Below are 20,175 nucleotides of genomic sequence, written 5' to 3'. Positions count from 1 at the left end.
ATTTGGTAATAATTTGCCACCACTCGTCAGCCACTGCAGTCGATTAACTCTGTCATGAAGCATGGAATGACGTAGCCGTGTTCTTTCAGCCAGTTTGATTGCTACTTGATTCCCAGTCGGGTCAGAGCCATTGCTGCTGCTTAGGTGGGAAGTCCATATACTAAATCTCGTACTCTTTACATCCCATAATAACCTAAAAATTTAATCATTTATTCTTCCCACAATACAGTATACACGCAATAAATAAAATTTCGTATTCAAAGCTCTTGATGTTGTAATTCAAATGGTCTTTAATGTTCATATATTGTGCGTGTAAGCTGCTCTTATTCATGGGAGATAAACATTTGTTTCTTGCAATAGCAATATTGTGATCGCTGCACGCTATAGACTACTCGAGCAGAGGTGAATATGGTACTTCTTCTCCTCTGAAACTCGTGTTGAACGTGGTCCACGTGTTTAACTGTCGCAGATTTCTGATGAGATGGAAACAGAAGCTATTCAGAGGGCTAATGAAATGCTGTTGAAATCTCACAATGAAAAGCAAAATCTCTTTCGAAGCATGTTATTCGCTTTGTTTAAACGATTTGCTCCTGATACTACTGCTCTCATAAAGGGAGGTAGATACAGATAGTAGAAATCTAATTATCAAGGATACATAAAGGAAAAAGTAAGGGTGCAATTTTAAGTAATTGGGAAGCACTTACTTTTATCCACCCTATATTCACAGACCAGCAAGCCTGAAGTGTCTGGTGTACTGAAATTGGTTTATGTGAACTACGAATAGCGTGTAACGTATCATACGAACACAAACTTTAGGACCGAGTGAATTACATTGAACAGACCTCAGCTACATAATATGTTCGAGAAGAAGCGACTTTTCGAGAAGCTAAATTTTCTAAGCTTGTACTTCCAAAGATTAACAGGTTGTTACTGCCCCTTTTTCGTTTTTGGACCTAGAAGCAGTATAATAATCACAGTCACAGGCCCTACATCTATATCTACAGGACTACTCTGCAATTCACATTTAACTGCCTGGCAGAGGATTCTTCGAACCACCTTCAAATTGTTTCCCAGCTGTTCAAAATGTTCAAATGTGTGTGAAATCTTATGGGACTTAACTGCTAAGGTCATCAGTCCCTAAGCTTACACACTACTTAACCTAAATTATCCTGAGGACAAACACACACACCCACGACCGAGGGAGGACTCGAACCTCCCCCGGGACCAACCGCACAGTCCATGACTGCAGCGCCCCTGACCGCTCGGCTAATACCCACGGCTCCCAGCTGTTCCACTCCATGACAGTGCGTGGGAAAAATGATCTATCCGTATGAGCTCTGAGTCCTCTTATTTTATTACGATGATCATTTCCCCCTACATTGGTCGGCGACAATAAAATATTTCCGCATCCAGTGGAAGAAGTTGGAAATCTTGTGAAAATAATGGAAAATGCCTTTGTCTTAATTATTGCTAACCCAACTCGCTTATCATGTACGTAACACTCTCTCCTCTATTTTGTAAAAATACAGAACTATCTGCCCTTCTTTGGACTTTATCGATGTCCTCCGTCAATCGTAACTTTTAAGGATCCCATATCGAAAAGCAATATTATAACAGAGGACGGAAAAGCGTAGTGTAGGCAGCCTCCTTAGTAGTTCTGTTGAATCTCATAAGTGGATACCAATAGAACGCAGTCCTCACAATGTTGTCTATGTGAACATTCCAATTTATGGTACTCATAATTAAAAACCTTAGGTATTTAGCTGAAGTAACAGTCTGTATATTTCTGTTTTCTGTCGTGTAACCGGAATGTTATGAAATTTCCTTTAGTATCCATGTGGATGACCTCAAATTTTTCGTTATTCAGAGACAATTGCCACTTTTCGCATCATACCGATATCGTGTATCAATCATTTCGCGATTGGTTTTGATTTTATGGTGACAGCATTACCCGAAAAAAGTCTAATAGGGCTGCTCCGATTGTTACATAAATCTTTTATACAGTTTAGGAACAGCAGAGGCCCTATCTCACTTCCCTGGGGAACGTCCGATACCACTTCCGTTTTATTCGATGATTTTCCTCTGACGGCTACAAACCGTGGACGTTCTGACAGGAAATCACGATTCTAGTTTCACAACTGAAGCGATACTACCTAGGCACGCAATCTGATGAAAAGTCTCTTGCGAGCAGCGGTATCAAAAACCTTTTGGATATCTAGAAACCGAACATCAGACTGAGATCTCCTGTCGATAACGATAATTACTTCGTGTGAATAAAGAGCTAGTTGTTTCACAAGAACGATATTTTCTGAATCCGTGCTACGTGTCATTAGACCGTTACATTCGGGGTAATTCACATTATTCGAATACATTATGTGTTCCAAAATCCTAATGCAAATTGTCTTCAGCGATATGGGTCTGTAATTTATCGGATTACTCCTATTTTCTTTCTTGAGTATTTGTGTGACTCGTGCAACTTTCAGTTGCTTCGTACGGATCTTTCGTGGAACGAGCGGTTATGGATGACTACTGAGCTCTCTCCATCAGATTACATCCTGATGTATGTTTTTCTGTTACTACTGGAGAATCAGCGTCTTTTTCATTTAATGAACCAGTGCTGTTGCGAGGGAAGCAAATTCAATGTTTCCTAAACACGTCTGTGCTGCCTGTTACTACATAACATTAATGCATGTCGTTTTATGGACAGAAATCGTGCGTATGATTTCAAAGTATGAAGGTCAGGCAGAGAATCGTTAACGATTTAAATCATTAGACTGTTTCTGAGGTGCTTCATAGAATATCATTTAAAGTCATTTACGGTCTGTGATCTTATGTAACCTTCCGTTTTTAAAGCAATTGTGTAGAAAGTTACACGTCGTATTTCTCCGAGAAGACGCCTTTCTTGCAGTTCCTGTGCATGAGACATCTGACGGTTTCTTCTTGGTATCTCTCTTATCGCGCAGATGTTACCGACAAGAGAGGATACGTTACCACATCCTTCAAACCACAAGTGCAGGAAGGACGAACTTCTTTCGTGGAAACAGCTGCTTTGGTGTTCTCGGATGGTACCGAATCAGTTTAATAGCTATGCAACAAATTCCTACGGACACCGTTGTGCGATGTTTAATGTGTCACACGTTATAGTCAATTATCTTCGTACGTTTCTACTCTTTCAGTCTGCGTCTTGTGTAACAGATCTGGAGACCCTCACTCCAACAATTCAGTTGCCAGATTTTTTTGTGTATCAAACCTAAATGTCCGACGTGTCTATAAGAAACGTTGTACCACCTGCAACCGCGTAATACAGTGTAATAACAATGGTCGTAAAAACACGTTGGCCGGCAGGGACAGGAAACGAGGATTGCGCTTTTCGATAACAACCGCCACGAAAATTGATCTAGTAATTGAAATTCAACATGAAAGAAGTTCTAGATCATTACTTCAAACGATCATTACTCCAGACTTGCTTATGAGAAATCCCTTTGAGAAAACGACGTCCTGGTTCCGCTTTGTCATTTATTTGAATTTTTCAATTGAACATAAAAATGGGCGTATACGCTAAGGTGACAAAAATCGTGGGATACCTCCTGATATCGTGTTGGACTTCCTTTTGACAGGCGTAGTGTAGCAACTCGAAGTGGCTTGGAAGAAACAAGTGGTTAGTGGTCCCCTGCAGAAATATTGAGATGGCGCACTGTCATCCGTAAAAACTCCATCGTTGTTTGGGAACTGAAGTCCATGAATGACAGCAAATCGCCTCGAAGCAGCCGAACATAACCATTTCCAGTCAATGATCGGTTCATGTTGACCAGAGGGCCCAGTCCGTTCCATGTAAATACAGTCCACACCATTATGGAGCCACCACCAGCTTGCACAGTGATTTATTGACAACTTGGATCCATGGCTCAGTGGAGTCTGCGCCAGACCCGAACCCTACCACAGCTATTATCAACTGAAATCTGGACTCATCTGACCAGGCCACGGTTTTCCGGGCACCTAGTGTCCAATCGATATGGTCACGACCCCAGGAGAGGTGCTGCAGGCGATGTCGTACTGTTAGTAAAGGCACTCCCGTCGATCCTCTGCTGCTATAGCCCATTAACGCCGAATTTCGCCACACTGCCCTAACCGATACGTTCGTCGTACGTCTCGCATTGATTTCTCCTGTTATTTCACGCAGTGTTGCTTGTCTGCTAGCACTGACAACTCTACGCAAACGCCGCTGCTCTCGGTCGCTTAATGAAGGCCATCGCCAGTGCATTGTCCATAGTGAGAGGCAATGCCTGAAATCTGATATTCTCGGCATATTCTTGACGCTTTGGATCTCGGAGTATTGAAGCCTCTAACGATTTCCGGAATGGAATGCCCTATGCGTCTTGCTCCATCTACCACTCCGCGTTCAAAGTCTGTTAATTCCAGTTGCGCCGACATAATCACGTTGGGAAACTTTTCACATGAATCACCTGAGTAAAAATGACAGCTCCGCCAATCCACTGACCTTTCATACCTTCTGCACACGCGATACTGCCGCCATCTGTATATGTGCATATCTCTGTCCCATGATTGTTGTCGTCTCAGTGTATGTGTTACATTTACTCGGGATCTTTTTTTTAATGCCATGTGGTCGAAATAGGTCAATAGTGACGTTTAAAGGTATTTATTCAAATACTGTAGAAGCTACATTATCACATGCATCAAAGATGTAGATCGTCGTCTTGGGATTGCACTCCGAAGCAAAGTAAAGTTTCCACAAGAGCTAACCTTTAGAGGATTTATAACGACAGAATCAAGATTAAAAATTCAAAAGCATTAGATCTCAAAAAGCCTCATTTTCCTGTCATGATGAGGAACAGTCGAAAACACATTCATCTCCTTGCGAGAGGAAGAAGACCGACTGTACTTGGATGTGATTAAATCCAGCAACAGTAATCCGAAGGAACCATTATGGTTTTACCAACATTTCTTATGTCATTTCATTAGTATTTTTTGATAGAATGATATCTCAACGTTGATGAGGTGCAATTAGAGAAATTATTGTGAATTATTTTTTTCCATACCGACTTCCTGACGAAATGGCCTTTGAAACTAGGACTGAAATTTATATAAAAGTCTTGTTACGCTACAATGTACGTTACCAGCTTGTCACAGGATCATTTCAAGTACTTCTACGAAACAAAGAAAAATGCAACTGAAAACAGAACTATATTAAAGTAACTTTGCATGTATGAAAAGTGATTATTTTTGACAACTCCTATTTCTGTAATCAACTCCTGTATTAACCTATAAAACAGTACTGAGCCATTAACCCTACCTTATAGCTGTAACAAGAATTAGATCGATGTGGCGCACTATTTGCGACACAAGGCTCGTGTCTGGTCACGTAGATTTTGATTACCATGGTATCTTTCAGGTCTAAATCATTTCATGTCAATGGCGGGATGGTACTTTTGAATGCTGTCACGGATGATTTCTTTCTCCATCCCGGTCCATTCGCAGATAATGATGCGTTTGTAATAGTCTGAACGTCGCGAAACCATCTCTACATCTTTTTCTATTACAATAAGTTGGGTGTAATTTCTTTCTACAGCATTCCGCGTTTTTAGCAAGCAAAGGTCGTCGCCGAATGTTTTTGATGAGTACGGTGTCTCTGTCGTAGATTAGCACCGGAACTGAGGACGTTATGCTTAATATAAATAACTGCAATTATTTTATATAGCTGCAACTGATCATGTTTTATTTCAGTTATAAAACTGTCAGAAGATCACAGAGTTAGCCTTCCACTTTTTCTAATAAAAGTAACATCTGGTATCACAGCAAAACCGTTATAATTTAATGTGTGCTATTAGTTTCCGCTCATTTAAGCGCTTCAAGACGATAAGTAGCTTCTGAGATGATGTGGAATTTGGATTATATGGAATCAAACAGTAACAAGAAGTTTTTTTTATATAACGTATATAATTTTACTACAAAACTTTAAATACTTATTTTTATATAAAATGAATTAAGCTCGTAACGCATACCTCAAATAAGAAACGGTTACTAGCAATTTTTCTGTCACGTGATAAGCGTTGTCTCCCAAGAAAACCTGAAATAGTTGAGAAATTCAGAACTTCGTTTCAATTGAATTTTCTAGTCACCTACCCGTCCCTTACTCTTCTCAGTTCCTACATTAGTAAATTATCCAGTCCCGTATGTCTCCGTACCTGTTTAAGGTTATACAGTAAATTAGTCACCAGGTAACAACTTTCTTTCGCTTCTCTCCAGTAGACTTCTCTGCCTTTATTCTAACAATTAGCTGTGATCTTTGATACAGTTGTACAAGGAAACCCAACGCTATACTGTGCACCTACGTTCTTTTAATCTAATTACGATGATACTGTTTTTAGCCAAACCACGTTTATAAAATAAGAAGCTATCAAGACAGAAAAATGGTATTAACTTCCATTTGAGAATTTCGTTAATATGACCTTTTTTATCTTGAAGTCGAACCCTGTGCTCAAGTAGATTATCAGTTACATGGACGTTTCCCTTCTTATCGTTTAATTACAATCAGAACAGCCTTACAGTCGGAGACATTCCATGGACATTTTACCTACCATTTTGCTCTATGGCATGTTTTCAGTTACTTTGTAGTCGACTTTCCGCAGAAATTGAACAGTAATAGAATTCAATTACTTCATCGCTCACTGCCTTTTAATATCTACTTCTTATACGTGAATTCACGTTTCCTTCCATACAGACGTTTGGTACCTACAACTTCTATGACTAATTATTCTGACACTCCACTTCTCTCCAGCGTTCCAAAACATGATCTACAAATAAAGCGAGATTTTCTCTTACCTGATATTTTCCTCTGAGTAATAACTTTAGAAATGAGAAATTATTGTGAAATAAGGAAGCATTGGGTACCGCGGCTCTAGTAAACGTTTAATATCCCTTCGACTCGTCTGTTATTACCACAGAACAACTTTCTATTCGTGAAACGACTCTCTTAATGTGATAACTGCAACAGTCAATTGTTTGTCATACAGATTTTGATTACAACATTGTTTTCCTTCTCAGATCATACATTCTCTTACAGTTCTATTGGACTACCAGTGTCGTTCTGAGTCTCGTATAGCTCTGTTTCAGAACTGCAGCAGAGTAACTTCCTCTTGGACGTTACTGAACAATTTTCACCTCTCTGAGAAGCTTTCAGAATAATGTTACTCCAACTATGCCGCACTTTGCTGAATTAACACCGGTTTTGATGATAACGCCTTTCCAATCACTCAAAGCTGTATTTAGCCTTAGTATGTGATGTCTTAATCTGTTTTTATTTCATATTTTAAACTTAAAGAGACATGTTTTCCAGTAATGTGTATATTTCCTCATGTTGCTTTTGAATTATTTATTTAGTTTTGTCTTTTGCATGAGAAAACCCTACACACTAAGTAGCCTATAGCGATGATAATTACTTACGTTTACTGAAAATCAGACACTCATTTCGTCACGTCTTTAACTGAAAATAAATTTCTGTGACACGCCATTTGAATTAATTAAAAATTCTCTTCAAACTGTCTTTGCTGGATACTGTTAGCAGTTCGGAATCCAAGTACAGCTTTTTCGTCTGTGAATCATGGTTGCTCTCTTCGCTGTAGCTGACTATGCAAATACAGCTTTAAATGGTCATACCCATCTTCAATTGAATTTTCATATTGGTTTTCACAATTTAGGAGATAATCTAGTAGTCTTCTTCCCGGAAATCTGATTTGAACCTGTGCGTCGCTTGTGATGCGTGGATAGTAATCCGGTCACAGCTCATCTTAATATTCATTTTGTCTCATTTCACATTCACGTTTGCCTGACTAGGAAGTCCCTCGGTAACTGATAGATTGCTGTCATCTAGTCGACAAAGCAAAGTGATTTAATGTTTTTCTATGTTATTTCACTTATAACTAGCTGATCTAACTTCGCCTTTACCTCCTTCTCTCCCATTATAAGCGATAATTTACAATAGGTTTTAGCTTCGTAAAATGTGATCCTCTAAATCGCAAACATTTCTGCGCGGTTTTCTTTACGGTGTACTGCGGACCAACGCCTAACCTCATTCTGTGGTGAGCACCCAGTGTCCTACATTCCTGCCTAATAAGAATACTAGAATAAAAATACAACGAAATTTTTCTGTGCTTAGATTTAGCCTTTATTACTATCAAAATGATATAAGTGGCCAAAATGATATAAGTGGCTCGCCGTTGATAACTGCTAAACGCTCCGTCCTCAGGTGCACTTTAAGAGCCTAAAAATGTAGCTTGAGCAGGTAAGAAGTTTGCTTTACACCCAATGTGTGTAACGTTATGTCGCAAACATGCGTGAGGCATTGTGTGTCGCGCCATTTGTTGTGACAGCGATCGTCCCATCCGCAAAACACGTCGCTGTTACAGGAAATCGCAAAATCTACCGAAGAGACGCAATCAAGTATCCGGTATTTTCCACCACTTCCGATTCGGCTGCCGCAAGAAATATTTGCTACGTCACACGTTATCGTCATTTATGTCGGAAAGGTAATGGGTAACTTGTAAAGAAATCTAAGAAAAGGAATGAAAACGCAAGGCAAATACGTATTATATTATGTAGGCCAAATGTAACCCTTTTAGACGGAAATCAGAAATTCTTAAAATAACAATTACGTAATCCTCATTTACACTAAAACTCCTCAATTCTTTATTGGGTAAACTTTAATTCTTCTCGTCAGTTTTTGTCCTCTACTGCTCCTCTGAGCACCATCAATGGTTTCCATCATTTCCTTAAATCTAATTGGGTCACTTAAATTTTAACATCTTTTCCAACATCACGTCTCAAACATTTCGATCCTGTTCTGTTTTCGGGCAGCCGATGATCCATTTCTGTACATATCTGTGTTCCTGGCGCACGTTCTCAGTAATTTCGCCAAGCTAAGGCCTATATTTGGTACTAGTAAGCTTGAGGATTTGCCCAATGAGTTTTGCTACTACTAGCTGATGTTAAGGAGCATTTATCCTCTCTGATTTCTATTGCACATATTCTCCAGTAACTCTGACCTTCGCGTCTGTCCCAGGCATAGCATTCCAATTCTATATATTTATATGATTTTCACCTCATTAACATACTGTATAAGACGTTCTATTCCTCAATAAATTTTCTCCATCTCATCAGTTTCTGCCTGTGGCATTGGTCTGCATACGGAAAATATAATTGTTGATTTCGATTGTGTTGAAAACTATCCTAATCATGAAGGGTCTATCTCGTTATTCATAACGACTCCTACCGATGTTATGGCATTTTCAGATGTAGCTGACATTTCCCTATATCCATCTGAACAGATGTTCGATTTCACTTCATCTATCCTACTACATGTAGTACTAGGCTTTGAACTTCCGCTTTCAGATTTTCTATAGTCCCTACTACAGTGAGACTTAAGACGCTCTACGCTCCGAATCAGGGAATTTTACCAAATCATTAGTTTTTCAATCTTTTTCCCATGGTCACTTGCGCTGGTTAAAGGCTAAACAAATAAGGACGGACAAATATGATAGCGACGCATAATAGGCGAAAGCAGCATATCAACATGCTATGTATTGTAACTCAGAATTAGTAGTAGCATGTAAAAGAAATCAGCATAAACAAGTGTCAGAAGTAAAATCTACAAGAAAAAATAAATACATGAAAATTGTACATATAGAAGTCTGAGTGAATAAAGTGGGAGCCAAAAAAATACATCTGAACCCTGCAAAGTTAGATTGAGGCTGTAGAAAGCGAAACAGCCCGTTTCTGAAATGTGAGAGCGCGGTCCGACAATCGGAAACTCAGCTATGTCGAGAACTGTGTGCAGATATTCATTCACGCGGGCTTTGCGGCCTTGACTGCAAAGTTTAGAGGAGTTTTACTTTGTTACGAAATCTCATTGCGTGGAAGGTTGTGGGGTAATTTACGAAATTATTAGCTAAACTTATAGTTTATGAAGCTCGTATGTGATGCTGTAGGCAACAGCTCGATTATTAACACTATAAACGAATTACACTGAGCTGGCAAAAGTTATAGGAAAGCGGCATGCACATACAGATGGCATGGCATACACAAGATGCAAAAGGGGAGTGTGTTGGTGAAAGTGTCATCTCTGAGTGACACATGTGAAACGTTTTCCGACGTGCTTATGACCGCGAGACGGACATTTGGACACGGAATGGTAGTTGCAGCAAGGCGCGTGGGACACTACATTTCGGAAATCGCTAGGGAATTCAATATTCGGAGAGCCACAGTGTTAAGAGTGTGCCGAGAATACCACAGTTCAGGCATTACCTGTCACCACGGGCAACGTGGTGGCCAACGACTTTCATTTGACGGCCGAGAGCAGCGGCGTTTACATACAGTTGCCAGTGCTAACGGACAAGCAACAATGTATCAAACAGCCGCGTGAATGAATGTGGGACGTACGACAAACGTATCCTGTAGGACAGTGCGGCGAAATTTGGCCTTAATGGGCTATGACAGCAGATGACCGACGAGAGTGCCTTTGTTTTCACGACATCGCCTGCAGCGGCTGTCCTGGGTTCGTGACGATATTGGTTGGACCCTAGACGACTGGAAATCCTTGGCCTGCTCAGATGAGTCCCGATTTCAGTTTGTAGTGTAGTGTACATCTACATATACATCTACATCTATACTCCGCAAGCCACCCAACGGTATGTGGTGGAGGGCACTTCGCGTACCACTGCATTACCTCCATGTCCTGATCCAGTCGCGTATGGTTCGCGGGAAGAACGACTGCCGGAAAGCCTCCGTGATCTCTCGAATCTCTCTAATTTTGCATTCGTGATCTCCTCGGGAGGTATAAGTAGGAGGAAGCAATATATTCTGTAACTCGTCCAGAACCGCACCCTCTCGAAACCTGGACAGCAAGCTACACCGCGATGCAGAGCACCTCTCTTGCAGAGTCTGCCACTTGAGTTTGCTAAAGATTTCCGTAACGCTATCACGCTTACCAAATAACCCTGTGATGAAACGCGGCGCTCTTCTTTGGATCTTCTCTATCTCCTCTGTCAACCCGACCTGGTACGGATCACACACTGATGAGCAATACTCAAGTATAGGTCGAACGAGTGTTTTGTAAGCCACCTCCTTTGTTAATGGACTACATTTTCTAAGGACTCTCTCTGTCTCTCTCTCTCTGTAGTGTAGTGTAGTGGCAGTGTTCGAGTTTGGCGCAGACCAAAAGTTGGTGGTGGGTCCACAATGGTATAGGCTGTGTTTACATGGAATGGATTGGGTCCTGTAATCCGACTGCACTGATCACTGACTGTAAACGGTTATATTCGGCTGTTTGGAAAGCGTTTGCAGCTGTTATGGACTTTATTTCTAAGGATGACAATGCGCCATGTTACGGGGCCAGAACTGTCCACGATTGGTCTGAAGAACATTGTGGACAATTCGGGCGATTATTTTGGAACCCAGGTCTCTTAATATGAATCGCATAGAACATTTAATGGGACGTAGTCGAGATAGTTTGTGCAGAAAATGCCGCACTGGCAATACTTTCGCAATTATTGACGGCTGTAGAGGCAGCATAACTCACTATTTCTGCAGCGGACTTCCGATGACTCATTCTGCCCATGCCTTGTGGAGCTGCTACATTACCCAGGGGAAAGGGTGGTCCGTCACTGTATGACTGGGTATCCCATGACTTTTCTCACATCACTGTATGTCCAGCAAGATAATTTGTATTGTATTTTTATTGTATGTTAACCGGGGACCTAGAAACGACGGAGAGGCTCCGTCCCAGCCGCAGCCACAGTGGTCCACAACCCCACGACGACTACGGCTGTCCACTTCACCCCATCGCCGCCTCACACCGAACCCAGGGTTATTGTGCGTTTCGGCCCCCGTTGGAACCCCCAGGGAACGTCTCACACCAGACGAGTGTAACCCCTATGTTTGCGCGGTAGGGTAATGGTGGTGTACGCGTACGTGGAGAACTTGTTTGCGCAGCAATCGCTGACATAGTGTGTAACTGAGGTGGGATAAGGGGAAACAGCCCGCATTCGCCGAGGCAGATGGAAAACTGTCTAAAAAAACAGACTGGCCGGTTCACTGGACCTCGACACAAATCCGCCGGGCGGATTCGTGCCGGGGACCAGGCGCTCTTCCCGCCCGGAAAGACGTGCGTTAGACCGCACGGCCAACCGGGCAGACTCTGCACGATGATTTACTGCACGTCCCTTGTCACAAAGTTCGAAAACATTTGCGTTCTGTAACTTTCAGACAACATTTCGACCACTTTGTACCGCCTGGGGAGCCAGTAGATGCCCCCGTGAAGCCGGCATGCGGCTGTTGGTGCTACTGCAGCTGTTGGCAGCAGTGTGCGCGTCGAGGCTGGACCTGCCCCTGCAGCAGCCGCCTCCGGAGGACCCGTGCCACAGCGGCGCCGCGGTCGCCGTCCTGGCCGTCAAACAACTGCGCGTGGCGCCGCCCTGCTGCCCCTCCTTCCGCGGGCTGTTCGTCCACAGGAACCTTATTACGGATATTCCAGAGGACTGGCTGCTGCACTGTCCCCACCTCGAGGTAACTACTTTGTTGGTTTCCTGCTGTCTACTCACTGTGCTTTAGTTTGCGACTTTCATTTTTGCCATCTATTCCACCGCACGTATCCAGACACCCATATGATCCTGCACATGAAAATTGCTTGTTGACTTACTAGAAAAATTTCGCGAGAGATTTGTTTTTTCTTAATTTTTTACTGGGACACACAATTTATTTTATAGCACATTTTCACTGTTCTTCAGCATGTATACCTGTTTCTCAGTGATGACAGTCCAATAGCTTTTAACTTTAGTATTGCATCATAAATACCATCTGCAGCTACATCTAAATATACATCTACATGATCACTCTGCAATTCACAACTAAGTACCTGTCAGAGGGTTCATCAAACTACTTTTAAGCTATTTATTACCGTCCCACTCTCGAACGGAACTCAGGAAAAATGAGCACTTAAATATTTCTATGTGAGCTCTGATTTCTCTTATTTGACACTGAAGCGCCAAAGAAACTGGTATAGGCAAGCGTATTTAAATACAGATATATGTAAACAAGTATAATACAACGACAGGTAGAATACGACGCTGTGGTCGGCAACGCCTATGTATGGTAGCAAGTGCCTGGCGCAGTTGTTAGATCAGTTACTGCTGCTACAATGGCAGGTTATCAGGATTTAAGTGAGTTTGAACGGTGTGTTATAGTCGGTGCACGAGCGATGAGACACAGCATCTCCGAGGTAGCGATGAAGTGGGGATTTTCCCGTACGACCATTTCACGAGTGTATCGTGAATATCAGGTAAAACATCAAATCTCCGACATCGCTGTCACCAGAAAAGATCCTGCAAGAACGGAACCAACGACGATTGAAGAAAATCGTTAACCACGAGAAAAGTGCAGCTCTTTCGCAAATTGCTACAGATTTCAGTTCTGGGCAATCAGCAAGTGTCAGCATGCGAATCATCCAAAGAAACATCATCGATATGGGCTATCGGAGCCGAAGGTCCACGTGTATATCCTTGATGACTGCATGACACAAAGCTTTACGCGTCATCTAGACCCGCCAACACCGGCATTGGACTGTTGATGACTGCAAACATGGTCCATGGTCGGACGACTCTCGTTTCAGATTGTATCGAGTGCATGGACGTGCACAGTTATGGAGACAACCACATGAATCCATAGACCCTAAACGTTAGCAGGGGACTGTTCAAGCAGGTGGAGACTGTAACGGTGTGGGGCGTGTGTAGTTTTAGTGGTGTGGGACCCTTGATAAGTCTAAGATACGACTTTGACAGGTGGCACGTACATAAGCATTCTGTCTGATCACCTGCATCCATTAAAGTCCGTTCTGCATTCCGACGGACCTGGGTAGTTCCATCAGGACAATATGACTCCCCACACGTTTTGAATTGCTACAGAGTGGCTCCAGGAACACTCTTCTGAGTTTAAACACTTCCGCCGGCCACCACACTCACTGTACATAAACATTTTTGAAAATATCTGGAATGCCTTGCAACGTGTTGAAGAGATCTCCACCTCCTCGTACTCTTACGGATTTAAAGACAGCCCCGCAAGATTCATGGTGTCTTTTCACTCATTACTACTTCAGACATTAGTCGAGTCCATGCCACGTCGTGTTGCAACATTTGTATGTGCTCGTGGGAGCCCTACACGATATTAGTCGGGTGCACCAATTTCTTTGGCTTTTCAGTGTATCATAATGATCGTTTCTCCCTATGCATGTGGGCGCTACCAGAATATTTTCGCAATCAGAGGAGAATGCTGGTTATTCAACTTTCAGGAGAAGATCCTGCCGCAACGAAAAACGGCTTTAATATAATGATTGCCGCTTCAACTCAAGTGTCATGTCCGTGGCATTCGCTCCCCTATTTCTCAATAATGTGAAACCAGCTGCCTTTCTTTGAGCTTTTTGTACGTCCTGCGTCACTGCCATCTGATACAGATCCCACAGAAATACTCCAGAAGAAGGCGTGCAAGTGGGGTACAAGCAGTCCCTTTAGTGGACCTGTTGCACTTTCTAAGTGTTCTGCCAATAAATTGCGGTATTTGGTTTGCTATCTCCAAAGTATTATCTATATGATCGTTCCAATTTAAGTTATTCGTGATTGTAATTCCTATGTATTTAGCTAACTTACAGGTTTGTGTGATTTATAGTCTAGCCGAAACTAAGCAAATTTCTTTTAGTATTCATGTGGCTGACTTTATACTTTTCATTATTTAGGGTCAATTGTCAGTTTTCGAACCATCCAGATATCTTGTTCAAATCATTTTACAATAGTTTTGATCTAGTCAGCATCATCTGCAAATCTATGAGGGTTGCTCAGATTGTCTCCTATGTCGCTCATATACAATAGGAACAGCAGAGTGGCTGTATCACTTCCTCGGGGAACGCTAGATATTACTTCTGTTTCACTCGATGACTTTTCTTCAGTTACTACAAACTGTTACCTTCCTGACAGGAATTCAAGATTCCAGTCGTACAACTGACGTAATAATCCACAGGTACGCAATGTTATGGGAAGGCGATTGTGAGAAATGGTGTCTAAAGCATTCTGGAAATATAAAAATGTGGAATCAATCTGACATCCGCTATTGATAGCACTCATTACTTCGTGAGAATAATGATAGTACTGTTACACAAGAACGATGTTTCCTGAATCTGCACTGACTATTTAGAATAAATTGAGGTGATTCATAGTGTTCGAATTCAGCATATGTTCCAAAATCCCACTGCAAAGCGACGTTAGTGATATGACCTGGACCAGGGGCCTTGCCTTTATTAAGTGATTTAAGCTGCTTCGGTACACCGAGGATATTTTTTTTCAGTTACTCATGTTGGCAGTTGTTCTCGAATATCTACTTCGTTTTCTTTGGTGAAGGAGTTGCGAAAACAATGCGTATTAACTCTGCTTTAGTAGCACTGGCATCGCTGACATCACCATTGTCATCGCTCAGTGAAGGTACTGATTGCGTATTGCCCCTTCTGTACTTTGTCATAATCTCTTTGGGTTTTCTGGCAGATTTCGAGACATAGTTTCGTAGTGGAAACTATTAAGAGCACCCCACATCGAACTTAAAGCTATGTTTCGAGCTTCCGTAAAATTTCGCCGATCTTGATTCATTTTGACATGGTTTTTCGTTGATTCTGCAATAGTGGTCTCAGTCGTTTTGTGTACCATGTGAACTTTTACCATAACTTATTAATTTATTTGGCTTATTTGGCTGGTTTGTGCTTACAGAGATCGGAAGGTGTGGAGACTGTCTCTCAGAAGCTGTCAAGCGGAGATTGATTTGCCTTTATAAATAGATGTACTTTGCGTTTATTTTTGGTGGGTTTGGATGTTACGGTATTGGGTCTAATTACAACAGCATTGTGGTCACTAATCCTCGTATCCGTCATGAAGCTGCATATTTGCTCAGGATTATTTTTAGTTGTTGTTCGGTCTAATGGCTCAAGTACGGTGCCACCGGAGAAAGGAAACGAAGAACATGGACAGGTTCTTTCAGGAATGGAATTAGTCGAAGTCTGGTGCCCAGCCTGGAAAACTTAGATTAAACTACTGGTTACAACATGGTGTTGAGCTACCATGTGCGAAGTGTGTGCTACGGACATAACAAGTGGCGTTTTCTAGTTCTCAGAAATTTACGAATGATAGCGGACTGTTCGGCTATGTCTTCAACAGTTTGCTCTTGAGTTTTCGAGTGACACGTTGTTAGTGATAATCATATGTGTCCATCAGATGCTGCATTAGTTTTGGTGATTGCAAGCTGCCATTCCTCCAAAAGCCACACAGTAACGACTAATTTAAATTAATCCATTCTTCGATATCTGTAAAGTGTTGTCCCTAGCCATTAGTATCACTTTGTGTTTAAGCAGTTCCTTCATTCTGAGCTGTAATCGTGCTGTTTAACGGCCCCAATCTGTTTTGACTACATACCTGTCCCACCTTTCAGGTCGCCCTGGAGAAAATCTAGCTCACTTATCTTGTGCCTGTTCTGATTGGCGTTTCTGAAGTAGAAAAAATTCTCTCTGCAGCTGGGTAGTCCTGCGTTGCCGGAAATGAATGGTGCCACACAGCTAATAGAACATGCGCTCATATACACCCACAAGCTCTATTATAATGAGGGGGTGGAGGACCTGTCTACAGATTTGCAGAACTTAATGGCCTCTGTAATATAATGATGAAGCACTTCAATGAAAACGTAAAAAAAAATTAAATATAAATACTAAGGAAGAAGGAAAATTAGAATTTAATGTTCCGTCGACGACGGTGTCCTCTGACGCTGAGCAGAAAGTGGTGTTGCGTTACTTTGGAAGGAACCATCCCAGTATTCGCCATGAGTGATTTAGGAAAAACCTAAATCTGAATGCATAAACATTTCCAAACTATGAGTCCACTCTGACACTGAGCAGAAAGTAGTGTTGCGAAAGGCTAGGTAAGAAAATTTTGAGTATTACTTTGAAAGGAACCATCTCTATATTCGCTGTGAGCGATTTAGGAAAAACCTAAATCTTAATGGATAAACACTTCCAAAGTCTTACTACCTCGGCATCTCGCTTGGTACAAATAAAAGAAGTGTAGCAAACATTGGGTATGACAGCAGAAATGAGGAAGGTCGTACACAAATGTTCTTCCAGGAAAATATTAAAATATATTTGCATGGATCAAATAGAACAGAAAATGAGGTTGCTTGTATTTTATCAAATAATAAATGGTATAGGACAGTGGTTCCGAACAGGTGGTCCGCGGCCCCCAGGGGTCCGCATTCTATGCCAGAGGGGTCCACAAGATGCTGTTAGAATAAAAAATATATTAAATATATTTCGTATGATCACAGATTTTTTGTTTTGGGCGCTCAATATTTTTTCAATAATGAATATGTCATTTTTTTTTCTAAGTACCGAAAATAGAAAACATATAAAAAGACTCTTAATTTGGCTTTTTTAGGTACTTGATACTGTGATATGACAAGGTACCAATTTTGTTGGGAAACCCCTGGTATTGGAAGATGTGATCCTAATGCACTGAGAAGACTCCTTGCTTGTTTCTGACGTATGAACAGTCGTTTGAAACTAGCTAGTCGTAGTATATCTGTAACGTAGTTGTTATTGTTGTTGTGCACTTCAGTCCAAAGGCTAGTTTGACCAGTGCTAGTCCGTTCTGAGCTCATCTCCAACATCTTTGTTTAACTGCTGCAACCTACAGCCATTTGAACCTGCCTACAGTACTCATTCTGTGCTGTCGCTTTACAAATTTAACCCGATGCACTTCTGTCCACCATCTAACTGACGATTCCATCGTTCCTGAGGTTCCCAAGTCACCCCACAAATATCTATTCTGCCCAATTCGATTCAGCATCTCTCCATTAATTATCGAATAGACCGATCTAACCATGAGTACCCTTCAGTAGCGCCAAATTTCAAATGTTTGTCCTCTCTACTTATCTGAAGTGTCTATCGTCCATTTTTCACTTCTATTTAAATCTACACTCTGTAGAAATAACTTCTGAAAATCTTATTAACATTTAAATTTATATTAGTTGTTAAAAATTTTTTATTACTCATAAAGGATTTTCTTGCTATTGCTAGTCTGCATTTTATATACTCTCTACTTCGACAATTATCAGTGGTTTTGCTGCCGGCTAGCAAAACTCATCTACTGCATTTACTATCTCAATTCCTAATCTAGTCTCCTCAGTACCTCCTGATTTGATTGGAGCACCTTCCATTACTATTATTTTCCTTTTGTTTATGGTTCAGATGGCTCTGAGCACTATGGGACTTAACCTCTGAGGTCATCAGTCCCCTAGAACTTAGAACTACTTAAACCGAGCTAACCTAAGGACATCACACGCACCCATGCCCGAGGCAGGATTCGAACCTGCGACCGTAGTGGTCGCGAGTTCCAGACTGTAGAGCCTAGAACCGCTCGGCTACCCCGACCGGCCTTTCGTTTATTTTCATCTTATTATCTCTTTTCAAGACACCATTCATTACCTTGAACTGGTCATCTAAATTTTTCGCGTCTGTGGTAAAATAACAGTTTTATTGAGCTTTAATCGGATGTCCTAATTTCTCTTTGGTTTCCTGAACTGTTTGTCGACTCTACGCATAAATACAGCTGAGGATGGGGTACAATCCTTATTCCTTCTCATCTACTGCTTCCCTATCGTGTTATATGTTTCTTATAACTGGTCTGGTTTCTTTACAGGTTGTAGATAACCTTTCGGTCGCTCTATTTTCCGCCGCTACCTTTAGGCTTTCAAAGAGTAACTTCCTGTCACATTGTCAAATTTTTCAATAAATCCACAAACGCTAAAATGTATGTTGTCCTTCATCAGTCCAAGTTGTAGGTTCAGTAAAGCATCGGACGTTGTCACATTTGTCTGAAAGATAGACTGATCTTACCAGTACTTTCAATCGTCTGTAAGACGTATTAAACTGATATTTCGGTAATATACACGCCTGTCAGAGTGTGCCTTGTTTGAATCAATTCCTTTCTGTTTGAGGTGAAGGTATTTCGCCCTGTGTCGTGTATCTTTCAACAGTGGCAAAATAGAAAATGTTGTGGGGAATTCTAACCAAAGACTACATTTTATTGGCAGGACACTGAGAAAATGTAACAGGCCTACTAAGGAGATTGCCTACAATACGCTTGTCCGTCCTCTTTTAGAATACTGCTGCGTGGTGTGGGATCCTTACCAGACAGGACTGACGGAGTACATCGAAAAAGTTAGAAGATATGCAGCACGTTTTGTATTATCGCGAAATATGGGAGAAAGTGTCACAGAAATGATACAGGATTTGGGCTGGACATCATTAAAAGAAAGGCGTATTTCGTTGTGACGGGATCTTCTCACGAAATTCCAATGATCAACTTTCTCCTCCGAATGCGAAAATATTTTGCTGACACAGACCTATATAGGGAGGAACGATCACCAAGAGAAAATAAGGGAAATCAGAGCTCGTACGGAAAGATATAGGTGTTCATTCTTTCCGCGCGCTATACGGGGTTGGAATAATGGAGAATTGTGAAGGTGGTTCGATGAACCCTCCGCCAGGGTATCCATGTAGATGTAGATGTAAGGTCTTTCAGAGCTATGTTAAATTCTTTGTGTTGTGTTATATCTCCTATCTCATCATCTTCCGCTTCCTTTTACGTGTACATAATGTTACCTTTATATTTGTTTGTCTCGTGAAGGCCACATACTCCTTTCGCATTCCAGTCTTCCCTTCTTTACTTAGTAAGGCCTTTCCACAGATCTTTTAATTTGTGAGTTATATGAATACCTTTTTGTGTCAGCGTCATGGCCATATCAGGAAAAGCAGTAAACTCCGTTCAGGAGGGATAAGGCCTTCTGAGTGATGTTGGTGTGCTGATGCCCGCAGGAGCTGAGCGTGTCCCATAATGCGCTGCGACGGCTCCCCGACCGCCTGCTGTCGGCCGCCTCCAGGCTGCGCCGCCTGCAGGCCTCCCGCAACCGCCTGGACAGCCTGCCGCCCCGGCTGCTGCACAACGCCACCTCGTTGCAGGTACGTACAGCGGCGTCCGTGAGACCCCAAAACATTAAGCCCTACGCAGCCCGCTTGCAAATACGCCA

General features: G+C 41.8%; 1 protein-coding gene across 1 annotated transcript in view; it reads left to right on the top strand.

The window, feature by feature from the left end:
• LOC126458023 (chondroadherin-like protein) overlaps window positions 1–20,175 on the top strand; it is a 62,022-nt gene that overhangs the window by 11,096 nt on the left and 30,751 nt on the right. Inside the window, exons 2-3 of the mRNA XM_050094809.1 lie at window positions 12,277–12,576; window positions 19,964–20,107. Of these exons, the coding sequence (XP_049950766.1) occupies window positions 12,337–12,576; window positions 19,964–20,107 (384 nt within the window). The 5' untranslated portion in view covers window positions 12,277–12,336. The remainder of the gene's footprint in view (window positions 1–12,276; window positions 12,577–19,963; window positions 20,108–20,175) is intronic.

Source organism: Schistocerca serialis, chromosome 1 (genome assembly GCF_023864345.2).
Source record: "Schistocerca serialis cubense isolate TAMUIC-IGC-003099 chromosome 1, iqSchSeri2.2, whole genome shotgun sequence".
NCBI lineage: Eukaryota > Metazoa > Arthropoda > Insecta > Orthoptera > Acrididae > Schistocerca > Schistocerca serialis.
This window is presented reverse-complemented; position numbering and strand designations above follow the sequence as displayed.